At 41.7% G+C, this 21,431-nt stretch overlaps 1 protein-coding gene across 1 annotated transcript in view; it reads right to left on the bottom strand.

Annotated features, from left to right (window-relative positions):
* Positions 1-12,196: 12,196 nt before the first annotated feature.
* The window catches only part of LOC311060047 (adhesion G-protein coupled receptor G7-like), a gene marked incomplete at both ends in the record, with an annotated part of 11,562 nt that continues 2,327 nt past the window's right edge, over positions 12,197-21,431 (bottom strand). Inside the window, 9 exons of the mRNA XM_084078172.1 lie at positions 12,197-12,294; positions 14,130-14,364; positions 15,442-15,598; positions 15,846-15,984; positions 17,796-17,991; positions 18,397-18,517; positions 18,834-18,946; positions 20,036-20,197; positions 20,692-20,885. Coding sequence (XP_083934298.1) covers positions 12,197-12,294; positions 14,130-14,364; positions 15,442-15,598; positions 15,846-15,984; positions 17,796-17,991; positions 18,397-18,517; positions 18,834-18,946; positions 20,036-20,197; positions 20,692-20,885 — 1,415 coding nt within the window. The remainder of the gene's footprint in view (positions 12,295-14,129; positions 14,365-15,441; positions 15,599-15,845; positions 15,985-17,795; positions 17,992-18,396; positions 18,518-18,833; positions 18,947-20,035; positions 20,198-20,691; positions 20,886-21,431) is intronic.

Below are 21,431 nucleotides of genomic sequence, written 5' to 3'. Positions count from 1 at the left end.
GGAACCCCCCAAGGAACCCTGAGGGTCCCTGGACCCCACTTTGGGAACCACTGGTTTAGAATGACAATGAGTGATATAATTTAAGCCGATTTATACTAAATACATTAAGCATTCCAGGTCCTCTCAAAAAAGCGGAAGTTTGTTGTTAAGCTGTCTTGTAACTGCAGGTCAAAGACACATTTACATTTCCAGTATACTGGATAACAACGTGTCTATACTTTATTATCCAAAAAAGGGTTATCAGTCATTTCACAATCTTTGATAGATGCTCTATGAAGATAGATTAGTAGATTGTATTTCATGAAACGGTACATCATCTCTAGCTTTAGCTCAGAGCTTTCTCAAATCGTTGCACAACCTTTTTGAAAATGTCCACATTTTCACTCGTCGTTGTGTCTTAGTCAGGGTTGCATTGCTCATGGGACGGCCTTGCACGCCGTGTAGGAACCTATTTGACCAGGAGCACGCGCAGGCACACGCATAGATTTAAAATTCACACCTCAACAAAGTTTACAAAGGCTCCCGACTCACACCAGGTGGATTAACATAGGAATGAGCCTAGATGCATATCAATTGTCCATTGTGTGACCTGTTAGTAGCCTAGGTGATAAGCGAGTAAGCGACGTACGCGTCACGTCATTACAATAGAGTGCAACCATGTTCCAATTCAGCATTGCAACACTGGTCTTAGTGTTTGACTTTACTTTTGCGTTTTATGGTACACAAAAGACAAAGATCAAATGAAAGGGAGAGAAAACGACGGATGAACAAATGAAAAGGAGCAGAGTGTGGTGATGCCAGCGTTACCATGAGAACCGCGAAGTTGGTGGTGTGATTGCAGACACACCTGAGCAGCCCGTCTGCCGTTTGGTTTTTAGAACAACCAGCAGTGCTCCAGTCGTCAGTGGAGTAATCCCAGAACACACACGCATAGTCATAGAGAGAATACAGAGACGGGTCTGGATGGACCTATAGAACAGAACACACACACACACACACTAGTGTTAATGTTGTCGACCTAAACTATGACGAAAACTTTTCGTTGACTACCTTTTTTCACTTAAAAAACGAAATAAAAACTAAGCTATGATGACTGAAACTATGACTAAATATACTGACAAATTTCGTCAACAAATAAATAGGAAGAGATCCAGTAGAACTAAGACAAGTCATTTTATGCTTGGTTGTGCTCGGGTGTCGCGCCCCGAAAATGAGCTCACCTGAGCTTGTAGATCGGCTATAAGTATAAATCAGGCATTATGATGCCACCAAAGCCTGCCAACATATACGACTAAATCATTTGTAGATTTAGTCGACTAAAACTAAAACATTTCAGATAACTAAAACTAAACTAACTACATTTTATTCAAAAGACTACGACTAAAGCCAAATCGAAATTTGCCGTTAAAATTAACACACACACACACACACACACACACACACACACACACACACACACACACACACACACACACACACACACACACACACACACACACACACACACACACACACACACACACACACACACACACACACACACACACACACACACACACTTGTATTACTAGTAGTGGTAATAGTGGTAGTGCATATCACCTTCCCATTCAGACGACTTATGTTTCTGATGAGCACCTGGACTTGTTCTGGGACCATCCGATTCTTCTGGCCGAGACTGGCAGACACAACCCGTAGTGGGCTGGACAGATTCTTCAGGGTTCTGTATTGTGCCGACCTGAAGAACCGATCGTTCTGGTACAGAACGATGCCTACTGAGGAATTCTGCTGAGAACGGCCCTCTAGAGAGAGATTAGAATGATCATCAGGGCCCGTATTTAACCCATTAAGACCTGAGGCCATATTCTACAGATTCCTTCTAAATCAGCAGTTCTCACACTTTCTAGATGTTTAAAAAATGTTCAAAAATAGCTGCCAGCTTATATCTGCTATTTTTTAATAGCCAACGCAAACATCTATATGACAGATGCTTTCCCGCTTTTAATGGATTAAAACTCTCAACGTAGCAAATCTGTTTGATCAGGGCCTGATCCTAGATCAACATTTGTACAATAATCATTTGATTATTATCATAAGAGTACAACAGAAAAGGCCTGCACTGACGGAAGAACGTTGAGGCTCTTTGGATGCAAAAAAAGAAATTATCTTTGTATCCAAAGAGCCTTAACGGTTTTATCTGTTGTTTGTGGACGTTAATGCTGGCCTCTCACACCTGTCTCGATAAACCTTGAGTTTAGAGCGCAAACTTTTCTACTTTAATTTGATATAACTATCATATTAAAGGCTGTGTGTGTGGACACGTCAGTGGATGATTTATTTATGTATTTATTCTGGCAGTGAATGAGTTAAGCAAAGTTTGTCCAGGAATTAACAGGGCATTGACTTTTGTTTTCTGGAGACAAAAATAATAATTCCTACCAGGACGAAACTTCAGGAACAGGATGATGTCAGTCGCTGCTCCGGTTCCCATGGGAACGTCTGATGCACTGCTGTTCAGCTGTATTCTGTCAGCCACAAAACTGTCTGTAGTACCTAGAGTACAAACACACACACACACACACACACACACACACACACACACACACACACACAAAATGTATGTATACATAAAATAAATTATTACGGTATGTACGTCTGTCTGTGTGTGTGCGTAGATGTAACGTGTGTGGGTGGGTGTCTGTGTGTCTGTGTGATGTCTGTGTGTGTGTGTGTGTGTGTGTGTGTGTGTGTGTGTGTGTGTGTGTGTGTGTGTGTGTGTGTGTGTGTGTGTGTGCGTGCGTGCGTGCGTGCGTGCGTGCGTGCGTGCGTGCGTGCGTGCGTGCGTGCGTGCGTGCGTGCGTGCGTGCGTGTGTGCGTGCGTGGGTGTGTGTGTTGCTAACCTGCCAGCGATGTAAACTGGACTGCATGTGTGTGTGGGGGGAATTGAGCAGACTGCAGGACTAGGTTTGGTTGAACAATGTTCAGCTTCAGACCTGAACTCAAAGAGAACTGCTCCAGGGTCTGTGTTAGACTGACACACACACATACACATACACACACACGCGCACACACACACGCACACACGCACACACTTTTATTTATTTTGTTTTACAAACAATAGCTTCTCAGCATGTTATCTTTCCAGGAAGAGAAAGACCGTAGTTTATATTAGCTTTGAAATATATTTGTGTTTCTTCTTTGTATGCAAGAACAATAGCCCTGCCATGCTATCTTTCCGGGAAGAGAAAGGCTGTAGTTTCTTAGCTTGGAATCAACACCGATTAATGTCATTGGTTATATGGGTTCTGAACTGTTCATAATGTGATAATCAATCACAGTTGATACATATGTTGTATATTATTTTATATTATGTTATCATCAGTTATACTCTACTGTGCATACCTTTACAGCTGTAAAGTCACCAGAGAAAGTAATGATTTATATGGGTGTGATCCAAACTGTGTGTGAAATGATTGAGTCATGAGTGTTACAGAGTGGTAGGTATACGGTTATTGCTTAATCTGAAGTAGGCTAAGTCAAAGTAAATACAGTAAGTGGTTGGTCAGATAGAAAACATACAGTAGGGTACTATAATGTTTACTATACTACAGTATATCGTCACTGTCGGGTGGAAACCTTGTCTAAAACTGTTTCTTTTCAGGAAATGGAAAAAATAATCAATTATTTTAATAAGGGTAATAATAATAATAAGGGTAATAATAATAATGGTAATAATAATAATAATAATAATAATACAATAATATGAAATAATTGGTTCAATATTTATAAAACCCACAGACACTTAACCACTTTCACTTAGTTTATTTATTCGTTTATTACAAAATAACTCTCCACTAGCCCTCCCTGTGTTAAGTAGGGCATTAATATACAAAAAAACAGCAAAACGATGAAAATGGAGATAGAGGTTTCTGCCTGACAGCAACAATATTATACTCTTTACTAGTAGCTAGTGTACTATTTTATAATGTGTACTATACTATGTACTATATTATAACAAGTACTATACTATATTGTATTGTGTGCATGCATACCTATGTGTAGCATTCGTCTCCTTTGTATTGACTCCTCTGTCTGGAATACTAGAATTCAGCAACTGGCTGATGGTTGCTACTGCCGCTACGGCTACTGTCTGACAGACAGACAGACAGACAGACAGACAGACAGACAGACAGACAGACAGACAGACAGACAGACAGACAGACAGACAGACAGACAGACCAGGCAGGTTATTTAAGAGCAAATCCTCATCTACAAACAATATGGGGAACAAAGTGCAAGGCAGATCTGTCAGAGCGCACAATGAATGAACCTGTTGTGTTCACCTGTTGGCTGTTGTGCATTATATACCCAGCCAGCCTTCATCTGAGTGGGGTGAGGAGAGCTGATAAAGGTCAGCTGTCCTATAACCCAGAGCATGGGGGCGCCTGGGACCTGGATCTTAAAACATTATGTATATATTCATGATTCCTTTTTTTCTCCTCTTTTCTAATTGGCCTTCTAATTCTTCTTTGAAAATCTGAACTCCTTAAAATAGGGAGTAAGGAGTAGTGTGACACACCTCTGACTCCTTATCACCAGCTGGCGGTGCTGGGAGTTGTAGTCCTGTCTACTGTGAATTGTAGTCCTCACCTCTGTGATGTGAGGAGACTGGAGCAGTCTGTTGGCGATGTTGGCAGCGGTCGTAATGTTGTCGGAGCTCAGCTGCTCTGGTCTGGATGTGAGGATCTGAACGTTGCTCGCCAGGGTCAACAAGTCAGCCTGACTGGTCACCTGCAACGTAAAGACAATAGCTCATTAACTCATATTATGAAAGTATCTATGATTATTATCTTATATAAATGGAGTGTGTGTGTGTGTGTGTGTGTGTGTGTGTGTGTGTGTGTGTGTGTGTGTGTGTGTGTATGTGTGTGTGTGTGTGTGTGTGTGTGTGTGTGTGTGTGTGTGTGTTACATTTAGTTCGAGGTCGTTCAGAGTGATGGTACACTCCAGGATCTGTGGCGGTCGCTTAAACGATGGAATTCCACCCTGATTGGAACAGAGGACTGATGCCTCAGGAGTACCAGCTACACACACACACACACACACACACACACACACACACACACACACACACACACACACACACACACACACACACACACACACACACACACACACACACACACACACACACACACACACACACACACACAGTGAGTGATTTAAGAACACAAATGGATAACCTAACCTTTAGTCTTAATTTGTTAATATACTGTAAGCGTATACTGTGTGGTACATTGTAAAAGTCATGTAGAGGAACATACCACTGACTGATGTCCCTGGACAAGATTCCACAGAATATGAGAACCAGCCCACAGTGGTGTTTGGAAATCTGAATTTACGTCCGTTGAATTCCATCGTTGTTTCTAGACAGAAGTTTGCTATCAGCAACAGAGAAGAAAAATAGTTTTTTTTCATAATCGATTAGTCTCTCTCTCTCCCTCCATCTCCCTCTGTCTCGCAGAGTGCTGGGCTTCATTCGAAAAGATGTATTTATTGCTCCCTTAAAGAGGTGGTGCCATGGTTTTGCACCTTTTCTGTTTTTCATGTGTCTATGAGGTTGATAGAACTTCATTAAGCCCCCTGGTGGTGTTTTTGTGGTGTTTTATGTCTTCTCTGACTATTTTGAGTTTCTTCCTGGAGGCTGAAACCTTGAGGGTCAAACGTGCCAATAGAAAAACAATGCTTTAATGACACAGTAGAAATATACCCTCCCCCTCATTATCATAACACAACAGGTGTGGGCATGAGGAGGAGGAGGGACTAGGACAGGTGGGTGGTCTTGTAGAAGGAGGTGGAGGGACTGGTTCAGGTGGGAGGTGCTAAGGTGAGAACCAGGTATACTCAATGAACTGGAGGCGTGTCCACATAAAAACATAATTTTAACACTTTCTGTACACTTTTTTGAAGTATAACCATAATACCTGAGGATCATGTATTAGGGGGAGAAAAAATAATTGAAAAGCACGGCACGTCGCGTCTTTAAAGCTACACACTCTTCATCAGACTAAAGTGACATAGAGAGACACGCTCCTTATGCGCATGGACATGATCACATGTAATGCATGTTGACATCAGAGATCACTTCAACAGACAACCAATCAGGTCATGATCGTCAATTGCATCTATACAATTGTAAGATGAACCAACACATAAGGTGAGAACGCCAGAAAATCATCTTAGGGAGAGAGAAGGGGAGTGACATGCAGCAAAGGCCGGGAGTCGAACCCGCAACGCTCTGTCAGGCTACATTGAGCCTAGGCTCAGGCCGGCAGGCCATCATTAACCACTTAAACGCCAGCATCTGTATTGTGGGGAAAGCTTTCGCAGAAATAGCCGATCGACAAGATCCCAAGCCGATCGACAAGCCAATCGACAAGCTCAAAACGAGCTTGAGCTTGTCGATCGGCTATTGTCAGCGAAAGCTTTCCCCACAATAACAGAAAAGACACAGGCATAAGCCCTGAGGGACTCTGTTCAACCATACAGGGTTTCAGAGGTAAAGTGTGAGAGAAACCAGGGTTTGGATGTGCATGTTTCTCTTCATTTGTCACCATCAATGAACAAATCAACCAATCAGAGGGTGCTATAGTAGTGGTGTATACTTACGATCAGAGCAGGTTGGTCCAGTCCAGTGAGGAGGACAGATACACACTGATGATAACAGCTCTCCTCCGTTGACACACACAGGAGGAGGGATGGTGATGGTGGTACTGGGAGTACTGGGAGTGCTGGGAGTCATGGTAGTAGCGTCAGTACTGGGAGGAATGGGAGTGCTGGGAGTGGTGGTAGTAGCGTCAGTACTGGGAGTGGTGGTAGTATCGTCAGTACTGGGAGGAATGGGAGTGGTGGTAGTAGCGTCAGTACTGGGAGTGGTGTCAGTACTGGGAGGAATGGGAGTACTGGGAATGGTGGTAGTGGTGTTAGTACTGGGAGGAATGGGAGTACTGGGAGGGGTGGTGTTAGTACTGGGAGGAATGGGAGTACTGGGAGGGGTGGTGTTAGTACTGGGAGGAATGGGAGTACTGGGAATGGTGGTAGTGGTGTTAGTACTGGGAGGAATGGGAGTACTGGGAATGGTGGTAGTGGTGTTAGTACTGGGAGGAATGGGAGTACTGGGAGTGGTGGTAGTGGTGTTAGTACTGGGAGGAATGAGAGTACTGGGAATGGTGGTAGTGGTGTTAGTACTGGGAGGAATGGGAGTACTGGGAGGGGTGGTAGTGGTGTCATTACTGGGAGGAATGGGAGTACTGGGAATGGTGGTAGTGGTGTTAGTACTGGGAGGAATGGGAGTACTGGGAGTGGTGGTAGTGGTGTTAGTACTGGGAGGAATGGGAGTGCTGGGAGGGGTGGTAGTGGTGTCATTACTTGGAGAAGTGACAGTAGTACTGATAATGTCAGTAGTGTCAGTAATGGGATGAGTGATAATGTCAGTAGTGGTAGTAGTGTTAGTACTGGGAGTGGTGGTAGTGGTGTTACTACTGGGAGTACTGGGAGTGGTGGTAGTGGTGTTACTACTGGGAGTACTGGGAGTACTGGTAGTGGTGTTACTACTGGGAGTACTGGGAGTGGTGGTAGTGGTGTTACTACTGGGAGTACTGGGAGTACTGGGAGTGGTGTTACTACTGGGAGTACTGGGAGTGGTGGTAGTGGTGTTACTACTGGGAGTGGTGGTAGTGGTGTTACTACTGGGAGTACTGGGAGTGGTGGTGGTAGTGGTGTTACTACTGGGAGTACTGGGAGTGGTGGTAGTGGTGTTACTACTGGGAGTACTGGGAGTGGTGGTGGTAGTGGTGTTACTACTGGGAGTACTGGGAGTGGTGGTGGTAGTGGTGTTACTACTGGGAGTACTGGGAGTGGTGGTAGTGGTGTTAGTACTGGGAGGAATGGGAGTGCTGGGAGGGGTGGTAGTGGTGTCATTACTTGGAGAAGTGACAGTAGTACTGATAATGTCAGTAGTGTCAGTAATGGGATGAGTGATAATGTCAGTAGTGGTAGTAGTGTTAGTACTGGGAGTACTGGGAGTAATGGTAGTGGTGGTCGCAGTGTCTTCACTGGGAGAAGTGACAGTAGTACTGATGGGAGTAGCGTCAGTAATAGAAGTACTGATAATTGGAGTAATGTCAGTAATGGGAGTAATGGCAGTAGTGTTAGTAATGTCAGTAATGTCAGTTGTGTTAGTAATGGGAGTAATGTCAGTAGTGCGAGTATTGTCCGTTATAGGAGTACTGATAATGTCAGTGATGGAAGTACTTATAATAGGAGTAGTAATGGGAGTAATGTCAGTAGTGTTAGTAATAATGGGAGTAAAGTCAGTACTGGGAATAGTGGTAATGGTAGGAGTGTCAGTACTGGAAATAGTGGTATTGGAAGGAGTATCAGTACTGGGAGTAGTTGCAATGGGAGTAATGATAATGGCAGTAGTGTCAGTAATGGGAGGAGTGTCAGTATTGGAAGGATTGCTATTGGTATTACTGGGAATAGTAGTAGGAGCAGTAGTATTTATATAGGTAGTAGTACTTGTAGTAGCAATAGTTTTTGCAGTACTGGTAATACTGGGATTACTGGGTGGTGGAGGAGTAAAGGTTGAATAGATGGCCATGGAATCAGTAGTAGTAGTAGTACTATTATCATTATTATTATTATTAGTAGTAGTAGTAGTAGCAGCAGCAGCAGTAAGCAAATAGTAGTATGTGGTGTGAGCAGTAGTGCTTTCAGTTATATTAGTTGTAGCACTATGTGCTGATCCTCGAGTCTGACTGGCTGAGGTGTGTGTGTGTGTGTGTGTGTGTGTGTGTGTGTGTGTGTGTGTGTGTGTGTGTGTGTGTGTGTGTGTGTGTGTGTGTGTGTGTGTGTGTGTGTGTGTGTGTGTGTGTGTGTGTGTGTGTGTGTGTGTGTGTGTGTGTGTGTGTGTGTGTGTGTGTGTGTGTGTGTGTGTGTGTGTAGAAGAAGAGAAAGGGAGGGAGAGAAAAAAGGGAAAAAGAGGGAGAGAGGTAGAAAGAGAGGGGTTGTGATGGGGAGAGAGAGATAAAGAGGGAGAGAGAGATAAAGAGGGAGTGAAAGTGTGAAGGAGAGAGAGAAAGGGAAAGTAGAGATAGTGATAGAGAGAAAAGGTGAAAGAAAAGAATGGAGAAAGAGGTAAAGAGAGGAGGGCAGGGAGAGACAAAAGGAAGGGAAGTTATTGAAATAGAATGAACAAACATTTAATTTGAACATGTTTCCATAAGCATACAGTGTTTACAGCGATTAAGATAATGGAGCTAAATGTGTTTAGATTAGATGTGTATAGTTTAACCACTTGAACCCTACTGGGGCACAGAGATTTGTTGTAGAGGGAAATGCTATCGTAGAGCCCTGGGGGACCCCAGTCAATAGGCAGTAGGGATTAAGTGGTTAATGTCTTATGATTATGATCCAAATATTTATTGTATATGTAAACTCAACCAATGTTCACAGTGTCTCAATGCCTGTCCTCAGCATAACTGTCTGTCCTCAGAACTGTCTCACTGACCACAGCATTGATACAAATCAATTCTAAAATCTAAACCCAATCCTAAACTTCTAATCAATATCTATATGCATAGAATCAGCACAACACAACGCATCTCACAATCTGTGTCTAAACACATAATAATAATAAAAATAATAATGATAATTACAAAGATTGAAACGATTAATCGATTGACAGCTAATCAATCAAATTAAGTAATTTAACGAAATAATCCGTTCAGTGATGTATCTAATAGATGTGTTACTGCACAAACTGTATTTACACCTTCACCGAAATGTGAATTCTCGTCTGTTTGTTCCACATTATGAAATGATTTATTCTAACATCATTTTATGGTATCGATCAATTAACTAATCGAAAAGAACATTCAACAGATTCAGTGATCATGAAAATAACTGTCAGTTGCAGTGATAATGTTTTCATTCTTACCCACAGTGAAGACAATGGATATCCAGAGGATCTTCATGTTGACGTCTCAGTGTCGCTTGTCCTCCAGTCGTGCACAGAGCGGGAGATTGCTCTTATCCCTCTAGTCATGTAGACAGGAACAACAGAGTGGTGGACTGCCCTGTGGACGTCCACAGAGAAGTATAGAGTGTCCTGTTGCAAACTGAAGAAGACCTATTAGGTTGAAACACGTCCGTTGCTCTGCCTCGGTGAAAAAAACATTTATTGAGTGCTGGCTGTCTTCGTCTTCTCAAGACCTGTTGACATACACAGAGGGAGTGCTTGGCAGTGTGGTTGGCAGTGCCAGGGAGATAATACATTTATAGGCTCTCTGAAGCAGGAAGTATTAAAACTCCTTACTGTTAAACTTCTGAGTGTGTTTGCTTAACTCTGTGGGTGTACATTTAAATATGCCCATATCAACCACTAATAACACATGGCCTTCTGCCAATCAGATTTTCACATCACAAACAAGTGTCGTACTAAACTGGCCCTCATGGATTATTCTGTGGGAATAAAAGTGCCCTGCGCATCATGCAGATCATAAACTGTATCTACATCCATAAAAGAATCCACTGAGTTTCACTTATACACCTGCCATCGACAACATGAGTTCAGGTGCTATAATATAGTATAAAACATCATGACACTTTTACAGATTCTCTATAGAATCATCTTGTAGGTGTTATGGATACATTTTATATTTAATTCTTATTCTTTGCAAAATTGTAACCAAGATTTGTGGGAATTTCACCCACTCATTAATACCTGGTGTAAACCTGTGATGTGACAAGAAACTGACGTTGAACTTTGATATTGAAAGACTTTTAAATTTACATAATAGAGGGAGATTCCACAGGCATGTTATACACTGTCATAATATAATTATTTGTTATGAATAAAACACACAGACACACACACACAGACAGACAGACAGACAGACAGACAGACAGACAGACAGACAGACAGACAGACAGACAGACAGACAGACAGACAGACAGACAGACAGACAGACAGACAGACAGACAGACAGACAGACAGACAGACAGACAGACAGACAGACAGACAGACAGACAGACAGACAGACAGACAGACAGACACACACACACACACACACACACACACACACACACACACACACACACACACACACACACACACACACACACACACACACACACACACACACACACACACACACACACACACACACACACACACACACACACACACACACACACACACACACACACACACACACACACACACACATTAAATTCATGCATGTCCTTTTGGGAAAGGTAGACTGCTTTATATGTTGTATGATATTTATGTTTGATAATATCACAATTTACAATTTAATAAAACATGTATGTTAACCACATTAACCCTGCTGTCGCTATTTTGGGCATTCAATATTTGTCAAAATAATTTTGAAAAAAAAGAGACATAACAAATGGTCTAAACAAGTATAAAATACTTTTTAGGCCTACTTTACTTATGTCTGTTCTTGTTTTTTTTCTTCAATTGTGTCATTTTACATTATGATAATGCTCAGGTAATCTTTTGGCCTAGTAGCAGCCATGTTGCCTGTTGCACTTGATGGTCGGGTGTGGTCCTCCCTCTTTAACTACTGTACTTTCAACCTATTGTTAGGGGCATCATTTGGGGTCCCAGGGGACGGCAACCGCCACACCCTAGCATTTACCTTTGACCTAAAATTCTGTTCTTTCTCCTACGAGGTGGAGGAATTCTTTTTCATCCACCTCGGAATGCTTTTGGCAGATTAATCAGATTTTAGGTGCTGCTGTGCTGAGTACCTATCAATCCATGCCTGTCCATCTACATGTGACACGTTAATAGACATGAGTTGTCTTGCCTGCAACCATACATTCATTAGCCACTTTCAACTTGGTGTCACTATTTTGGGCATGTCATTATAGGTATACCGTTTAAAGACATTTTTTGAAAGTATAAAATAGGGCTTAAGTTAATTTGGCCACCCAGAGATCATTACTACAATATACAAGGTGGTTTATTCATAAAAAAGCAAAATAGTCTTTATCAAGGATCTCAACACTTGGTGTCTACTACTGAAATGTCTGCCTCCTCCATTCTCCAGCATGGCGGTGTTACAGTGAAATTGGTGACCTGCTGAAATACATGTTCATCTTGTGGACTTCACATGACAATGTCTGAACGTACATCACTGCTGTTTGTCCACAAGATGGTCACATGTTTCGGCATGCAGGTCACCAATTTCACCGGAAACTTCCATGCTGGAGGACAGAGCAGGAGAAGGCAGAAATGTGAGTATTGAGATCTGGCATATGTGTTTTTGGCAAGTCAGTCAGTTTATCTCCAAGAATAAACTACATTATCCAGGTTGTTAAAGCTGCAATCCAGAAATTATTTTAACAAATAAAATGTTATTTTGCATGGTAGCCTATGTTAATACAATATAACTAGTACATCTGCAGTGGTTGGAGGTGGCCTCCCTTCTCTTCCATTGAGAAATGAAGGAATTATATGTATTTGTGTCAGGTAGGACACCTACTGGTTGACTGGAGGTACTGTCTATAGGTCATAATCTCTCAGAGATTCTATCTTGAAAGAGTGGTAAAAATGTGGTCTCTCATGTGTGACGTACAACGTTTAAGTTATGGATTGCAGCTTTAGAAAACTAAAAGCCTTCACTGCTGACCCAAGTTTTAAAAAAAAGGGAGAGTCATCTCACATGCTGTAGTCATTAACAGAGTGACCAGCCAAAATAACCATTTCTGTATGTCAAGACAAAATATTCAATAATGTAAGTGTGTGATACTTTTTAAGGTATATATATTTAATTCATACAATTTTAAAAGGCTTTTTATTTTGTTATGCTAATTTATGACAAATACCACATTTTGTGTATGCCCAAAAAAAGATATACAAAACATATATCAACTGAACTTAAAAAAAACGAAAATGCATAAAAATAAGTCATGAAACCCGAGGCTGATTTTGTAGTACAGCAGATTAAAATCATGGAAAGTTAGTAAGCAAGGCAGCTGCAGCTTACATCACAATGTACTATATGGTCAGCCTTATGCAGCTTGCCATGTTTTTACCCTGCTGTAGTTGACCCTGACCCAGAAAACAAACAACAAAGTCAGCTTAGGGTTTCTTCCTCCTTTAATAATCACACAATATATATAACATAGGCTAACTGTCTAATTGACCCATTGTCAGCCCTCTGATTGGTCCCTGACCGGCCAACCACCACCTCCTTCTGGTCGTTTATGTTGAGTTTGCAAAGAAATCCAGTTTGGGGGAAAACTTAACAAAACAAAACAACTTTATGCCAGGTATACTGCACCAAAGATGTTCCTTTTCTACTGAAGCCACGTTAAATATAAGTATTGAATACTTTGAATATAAATACGAGACAACTGAAAAAAGGAAGACAGAATTCAATGGTAGTGGATGGAAAGAGGATTTCTTTGCACCGATGGTTGCGAAGAGGGGCGGGATCACGGGCGGGACGTGACAAAGGGTCATTTGCCATCAGATAACTGATAAGTGGTCCTGTATGCTCAACGGTAGATGGATCCTGTATTTGTTATAGCCTACATTTTGCAAGTTTTAGTTCATTCTGGGAGATGGAGAGAGAGAGAGAGAGAGAGAGAGAGAGAGAGACAGACAGAGACAGAGAAAGAGTGTGTGTGTGTGTGTGTGAGAGAGAGAGAGAGAGAGAGAGAGAGAGAGAGAGAGAGAGAGAGAGAGAGAGAGAGAGAGAGAGAGAGAGAGACTGAGGCCAGAGGCGGGTCTGTGTGAGTCCTTGCATATTATTGTTGTCTGATATTGGCTGGTAGCCAGAATATTAATATTCTAATTCACATGTATTCTCTCCTGTCCCTCTATAGAGTTTGCCTTGGTGCTGGTCTCTCCTGTCCCCCTTGAGATTCTCTCCTGGAGCTGGTCCAGCCTGGCCCTATTAGATTCGGCCCTGGAGTTGGTCTGTCCTGTCCCTCTATGGATCCCCCACTCCCACTTTCAACCGAACCGAACCGAACCGAACGATTTCCGCTAGAGCCATCTGAAATATATATTCTTGGGGGGTAATAGATTTTACGGCCTATGGATGATCCGGCCTGGCCCTGTAGCCGTGTGTTCATTTCTCTTTTTGGTGACTGGGTGATGCCCTGGTGATGCCCTGGTCCCCCCCGCCCCTGGGAGTCCTTCAGCTCAAACGTACCGCTGTGAAGGGGGGTCGTGAGAGACGACGGAGACAGGAGGTGAGCCACCGACGACACGGTGCTCCTGAATGAAGCCGTTCTGGCTGTGAACAGAATGAATATCTGAAACCCCTGGAAAGAGAGAGAGAGAGAGAGAGAGAGAGAGAGAGAGAGAGAGAGAGAGAGAGAGAGAGAGAGAGAGAGAGAGGAGAGAGAGAGGGAGATAATTGAATTGAAATTGAATTGAGAGAAACAGAGAGAATTGAATTGAATTGAATTGAATTGAATTGAATTGAATTGAATTGAATTGAATTGAATTGAATTGAATTGAATTGAATTGAATTGAGAAACAGACATAGAGACACAGACAGAGGTGGGGAGAGATACATAGTTACACTAAAATGAAAAAAAGGTTTCACATTTCCATAACATCCAAAGACAAAGACAACGCACATCCCCCAACTTTGTGCTGAGCTAAACTGCAAGGGCAGCAAAATCCTGTACAAAAGAATAGTAAAATTTGGAGCAAGTAAAAGTGAGGGCGCTGTTTTTCCTTTTAGTGACGATGGGTTCCAAGATTGGTCTCTCCTACACTGTCTTCCTCTCAGCTTTCCTACTGTCTATTTCCCTATCATCTCTCCCCTCTCTCTCTCTCTCTCTCTCTCTCTCTCTCTCTCTCTCTCTCTCTCTCTCTCTCTCTCTCTCTCTCTCTCTCTCTCTCTCTCTCTCTCTCTCTCTCTCTCTCTCTCTCTCTCTCTCTCTCTCTCTCTCTCTCTCTCTCTCTCGCCACGGTTCTCAAAGTGGGGTCTGCAACGCACTGCTAAAAGTCACCTTTAGACTGTCCGTTTTTATTAGGACTATAGAAGTGTTCATTTTCTGAAGTCTGAACCATTAAGATCAGTTACTTGAAAAGTGTGCTGTCAGGTTTTGCACAAAAGCACAACATTTGAATAAAATGACTATTGGCACATGATTCATATTGTAAGCAGTGGTTTCTGTCTGAATGATTTCGATTGAAACATTTTTAATATAAATAGTTCCAATGGCATCTAAATGTATGCATGTGGTACAGGCTTATCGGTGTTGCGAGGATGAGGGGGTACCTGGAGAAATGTCTCCCCTCCAAGGGGTACCTGGGCAAGGTTTGAGAACCCCTGCTTTCTAGTGTATTATATCTATCTTTGTAACGATGTAGTACAATGTTCCTACCTGTGTTGTTGTAAAGATACAGAAGAAGATGTTGAAGATGAGGTGACCGGTTCCCGTGGTAACCAGCGTCAGGTATCCCAGTATCCAGGATATTCCCAGCAAGACAGCCAGAGAGAAGCTACTCAGCAACTTCTTTATCACGGAGGTACGCTTTGTACTGCAACACACAATCAGACTAACAGTCATAACATTACCACTGGGCCTTGAACGTTCCAGGGGGGTCCCCAGCAAAATGAGGAACAGTATACTTTCACTATTATTTCACCTATTGCACTAATTGTCTGTACAGGTGCTTATTATCTGCATGTGATTTGCCCTAAGCGAAAAGGTTTTAATAATACAGTATTGTGTCACTTGTGTACTATTAATAAACAAACATAGATAAAATAATAATTCTAGTGTACCTGGTGAGGTTGGGCTCTTTACATCTGATGTAGATGAAGTACAGGAAGACTGCTGTGCTGTACAACAACACCACGCCCACAGGAAGGAGAAAGCCCCAGAACATGGGCTTCCTAAAGTCAAACCTCCCTGTGTGATCCACTGCAGCAAGCCAACAACTAGGAGAGAGAGAGAAGAGAGCAACTACTCTTTAAATACATTTGAAAAACCAAGCTACCCTTGCCTAAATGTATAAATAGGCTGACTATTTCTAACAACTTATGCATTTCGTGGTTTTGTAAACTAGCTTTTCAACTATTCAGGCTGGCAGCCAGAATCTGATTTGTGGCCTATCCAGATTGGAGTCACGTTTTTATGCAGTCTGAACAGCAGAAAAACGACATAGAAACAGATTTTTGCTAATCAGATTTGAATCACTTTCAACAGAGCCGTGTTCAGACTGCATGAAACCAACCTGACTCCGATCTGGATAGGACATCAGATTTGGGCTGCCAGTCTGAACAGGGCCTTAGTTGCAATATGACACAGCTCTGTTTACACATTTCTTTATCCCTTTGAATCATATTTGAAGGTAGAGGTAGAGGTAGAGGAAAGGAGAGAATGTCAGAAACAGCTTTTGATTTGTATTTGATTGTAATGATCTCATTAGAATGAATTAAAGAGAATTGACCCACAAGTCCTCTCGCCTGAATCCTAGAGGGTTGCTGGGTCTGTAGCACACAGCTAGAGAGAGAGACACCATGACAGCAGGGATACCTACACGCAGGCACGCACACACGCACACGCACACACACACACACACACACACACACACACACACACACACACACACACACACACACACACACACACACACAGTCTCACACACACAGTCTCACACACACACACACACACACACACACACACACACACACACACACACACACACACACACACCATCAGCGGTGCTCACACTGTGGGTCGGGTCCCAGACAACAGCAACATTACAATGTTGTAATGTAATCACTTGAGCCAAGTATGAAAAATGGTCACTAACATAATGCATTGGCCTAATCGTATATTGTTTACAGGTATATGTTTATGTATTTTTTACCACTCAAGCCCTATATGTATAGGTTGTATGCATTATGTCATCGTATGACAAATCGTGAAAATAGCCTATTAGATGCGTTGTGGCCTTGTAGATTGGCTAGTTTGGGTATTTGTTGTAAGACGAAGCATATACTGTAGAGCTTAAAGTGGCACTATGTAACTTTTTTTTTATTAATAAAATTACATTTTGTCCAATCTGTATGGTAGAGTATGATATTACAATACAACCTATACAATTGGGGTGGTTGTATTTTGTCTCCCTGCTCTTCCATTGAGACATTTAGATCGTGTCAAAGGTCATGTCTCAGCTAGACACAGGGGCCCTATTTACAGTAGCTTACGTTTTTAAATACCACAAACAAACCACAAACACGTGTGGTTAAGTCATAAGACCTGGTACTTAAGACAAACAAAATAGGGCCCAGAATCTGACAAGATTCAATTCATCAAGCAGGCAGGCTCAATTAGCTCAATGGTAAAAAAGAATCCAGCACTTACGCAGGAAACCGGATTCAAATCCGGGGGAGAAGAGGAAAGATCCCCATTACGTAACTATACCTTTCAAGCCGGGAGCCCCTTTTGGGGTTCTTGTTGCTATGTACAGTATATAGCAACATCATTTTTTTGTAATTTTTGAATAAATATTCAGGATTTAGAAGGCATTTTTAGAATCGGCCTCAAGTCTAAATGGGTGAAATTAAATTAAGTTAAATTCATGAAAGCTTTTCAACATTTTCAATATTTTTTTTGAGGAAACGGTGAAAAATAATTGCGTTAATTGCGTGATTATGTAATAATTGTGACAGGCCTAATAGTATGTGTGTGTTTACCCCAGCCTGTAATAACAGACAGTGCAGTACAGTGTGGAGGCAGGGTGGTTGACAGAGGCCTTGCGATTTGGAGGAGGAGTTGTGTAGCGTAAACTGAGTTCCAGATGAAGGTGGCCAACAGGAAGTACTGTAGCAGTGCGGCCACGGCCGTGCACGAGCCATGGTCCCGCTCCGCGTGTATGTCTGACCCCATGATGACGTTCTGTTTGGTGTCGTTCACCTTCACCTGGAGAGACATAGTAGTACAGTAGCAACAGTTGTAGCAGTAATAGTGGATATGATTAATAGTAGTGCTACTAATAATAGTAGCCGTAGTAGTATAAAATAATGGTAGTAGTACAGTAGTAGTTTAACCCTGATGAAGGCCATACGTTTCTAAATAGTTAAACAGTGCAATTGCTGCTGAAATCATTTCCTCCAATACGTTTCAGTCAGTTGCAAATCAAAATAGTTTCTACCATGTTTTGTATGTATTTGTGACTTCGAGTGTGTGTGTGTGTGTGTGTGTGTGTGTGTGTGTGTGTGTGTGTGTGTGTGTGTGTGTGTGTGTGTGTGTGTGTGTGTGTGTGTGTGTGTGTGTGTGTGTGTGTGTGTGTACTCGTGTGCTCGTGTGCACGTGTGTTTCTTGTACCGGCAGGTCGTTTTGTCTGCTGTTGTTGTTGACTCCAGTGAGGAAGACTATGATGAAGATGAGCATGCTGACACAGATGCTCACCATGACGATGGTGGGATTACTGCTCCTTTTACTTTTCCTTACAGACACAGTTAATGACACATTATTTACAAGTATTTGTTCAAAACTCAAAAATTAAAACATAATCACCAGAAAGAGATATGTTGAGTGAAATATGCAGGATTTAGGAACATTATAAAGTTAAAACCTGCAGCTGCTTTGTTTTAATAATAATAATAATAATAATAATAATAATAATAATAATAATAATAATAATAATAATAATGTTAATGTTAATGTTAATGTTAATGTTAATGATAATGATAATGATAATAAATACTAATAATCTACTAAAGCCAGCAGTTGTTTTGTAGGATGTGCGGATGAGGTTTTACCTGTTGTAAATCTGATGAACGACTGTTATACATAAGCCAGCGATGGAGAAAGCCAGACCCAGGTAGGTGATGTAGGTCAGAGCGTCTGCATATTCATACTTCATCCTGTAGGACTGTTGAGAGCATCACAAACATAATCTTTATTCATCAATATAAAGATGAATAAAGATTGCGGTGAAGCGGACTGAGGGGCCTTGTCTTTCCCTAAGAGGACTGACCGTGGGTAGCTACTGGGACGTAAGTCGGGGCTTGATCAACCCCGGCTGGGTCACCTGGACGAGGGTGTATGTTGTATGTTGTATGTTGCGAGACCCGAAACGCCCGTCAACCCCAGGGTACAACACTGATGATACGTCCCAGGTGCATCCACCTGATGTTTTTTTATTTAACTAATGAACTAAAGAACTAGATAAATGTTCCTCTCAGGCCACGCCCGAGGAACATTAATTCAATATCATATTTTACATAGGTTTTTTTTATCAAGAGATAAACACTCTCTTTGTCTGGTTGGTTTAGAACAGTGGATCTCAAACGTTTATTTATTTATTTTTTATTTCAAGGACCCCTGTTAACTTTTGTGTGCAAAAGGGAACCAAATGGCCTTCACCGGTCCATTTGTACACTTTCAGAGTTACAGAACTGTAAGGGCATTTGGACCCCCCCCCCCCCAAGGAACCCTGAGGGTCCCTGGACCCCACTTTGGGAACCACTGGTTTAGAATGACAACATAATTTAAGCTGATTTATACTTATTACTGTACATTAATCATTCCAGGTCCTCTCAAAAAAGCAGAAGTTTGTTGTTAAGCTGTCTTGTAACTGCAGGTCAAAGACACATTTAAATTACACTGAGTACTGGATAATAGCATATATAGTCTACTTTATTATCCAAAAGAGGGTATTTTATCAGTCATTTCACAATCTTTGATAGATGCCCTATGAAGATAGATTAGTAGATTGTATTTCTTGAAATGTCTGTACATCATCTCTAGCTTTTGCTTAAAGCTTTCTCAAATCGTTGCACAACCTTTTTGAAAATGTATTCCATGATTCTTTTCCAAAGTGAACAAAGTTCTCTGTGTCTTTGTATGTGACTTTACTTTTGCGTTTTATGGTACACAAAAGACAAAGATCAAATGAAAGGGAGAGAAAACGGCGAATGAACAAATGAAAAGGAGCAGAGTGTGGTGATGCCAGCGTTACCATGAGAACAGCGAAGTTGGTGGTGTGATTGCAGACACACCTGAGCAGCCCGTCTGCCGTTTGGTTTTTAGAACAACCAGCAGTGCTCCAGTCGTCAGTGGAGTAATCCCAGAACACACACGCATAGTCATAGAGAGAATACAGAGACGGGTCTGGATGGACCTATAGAACAGAACACACACACACACACCATTGTTAATTTTGTCGACTAAAACTATGACGAAAAATGTTCGTCGACTACCTTTTTTCACTGAGGAAAACTAAATAAAAACTAAGCTAAGATGACTAAAACTATGACTAAATATACTGACTGACAAATAAAAACTGGACGAAGAGATCCAGTAGAACTAAGACAAGTCATTTTAAGCTCGGTTGTGTCACGCTGCGAAGATTTTTGGCATATATTATTTTTGGTATATAAGTATAAATCACGATTTACGACGCCATCAAGGCCTGCCAACATAAACTCTATTCGACTAAATCAATTGTAGATTTAGTTGACTAAACTCTTATGATATTTAGTCAACTAAAACTAGACTAAAACTAAAACATTTCAGATGACTAAAAATGTGAATAAAACTAAATGTAGTTTTATTCAAAAGACTATGGTCTATGGTCCAGTTATTAGTAGTATTTACAGTTTACATGCGTATCACCTTCCCATTCAGTCGACTTATGTTTCTGATGAGCACCTGGACCTGTTCTGGGACCATCCGATTCTTCTGGCCGAGACTGGCAGACACGACCCGGAGTGGGCTGGACAGATTCCTTCTGTATTGTGCAGACCTGAAGAACCGATCGTTTTGGTACAGAACGATGCCTACTGAGGAATTCTGCTGAGAACGGCCCTCTAGAGAGAGATTAGAATGATCATCAGGACCCGTATTTAACCCATTAAGACCTGAGGCCGATACAAATGCCTTCTAAATCAGTAGTTCTCACACTTTCAAGATGTTTCAAAAATGTTAAAAAATAGCAGATGTACAAACTGTCAGCTTGTATATCTGCTATGTTTTAATAGCCAAAGCAAAAATCCAAACTGACTTTCCCGCTTTTAATGGGTTAAAACTCTCAACGTAGCAAGTGTCCACGCACAACAAAAATGTCTGCACTGACGGAAGAACGTTGAGGCTCTTTGGATGCAAAAAAATTCATTATCTTTGCATCCAAAGAGCCGTAACCTTTTTTATCTGTTGTTTGTGGACGTTAATGCTGGCCTCCCACACCTGTCTCTAGCTTTGATAAACCTTGAGTTTAGAGCGCAAACATTTCTATTTTATTTTTATATAATTATCATATTAAGCAAGGAATTAACAGGGCATTGACTTTTGTTTTCTGGAGAAAAAATAATAATTCCTACCAGGACGAAACTTCAGGAACAGGATGATGTCAGTCG

Source organism: Gymnoscopelus microlampas (genome assembly GCF_963454915.1).
Source record: "Gymnoscopelus microlampas genome assembly, chromosome: 14".
In the NCBI taxonomy this organism is placed as follows: Eukaryota; Metazoa; Chordata; class Actinopteri; order Myctophiformes; family Myctophidae; genus Gymnoscopelus; species Gymnoscopelus microlampas.
Note: the sequence above shows the minus strand (reverse complement) of the source record. Positions and strands in the feature narration are given on the sequence as shown.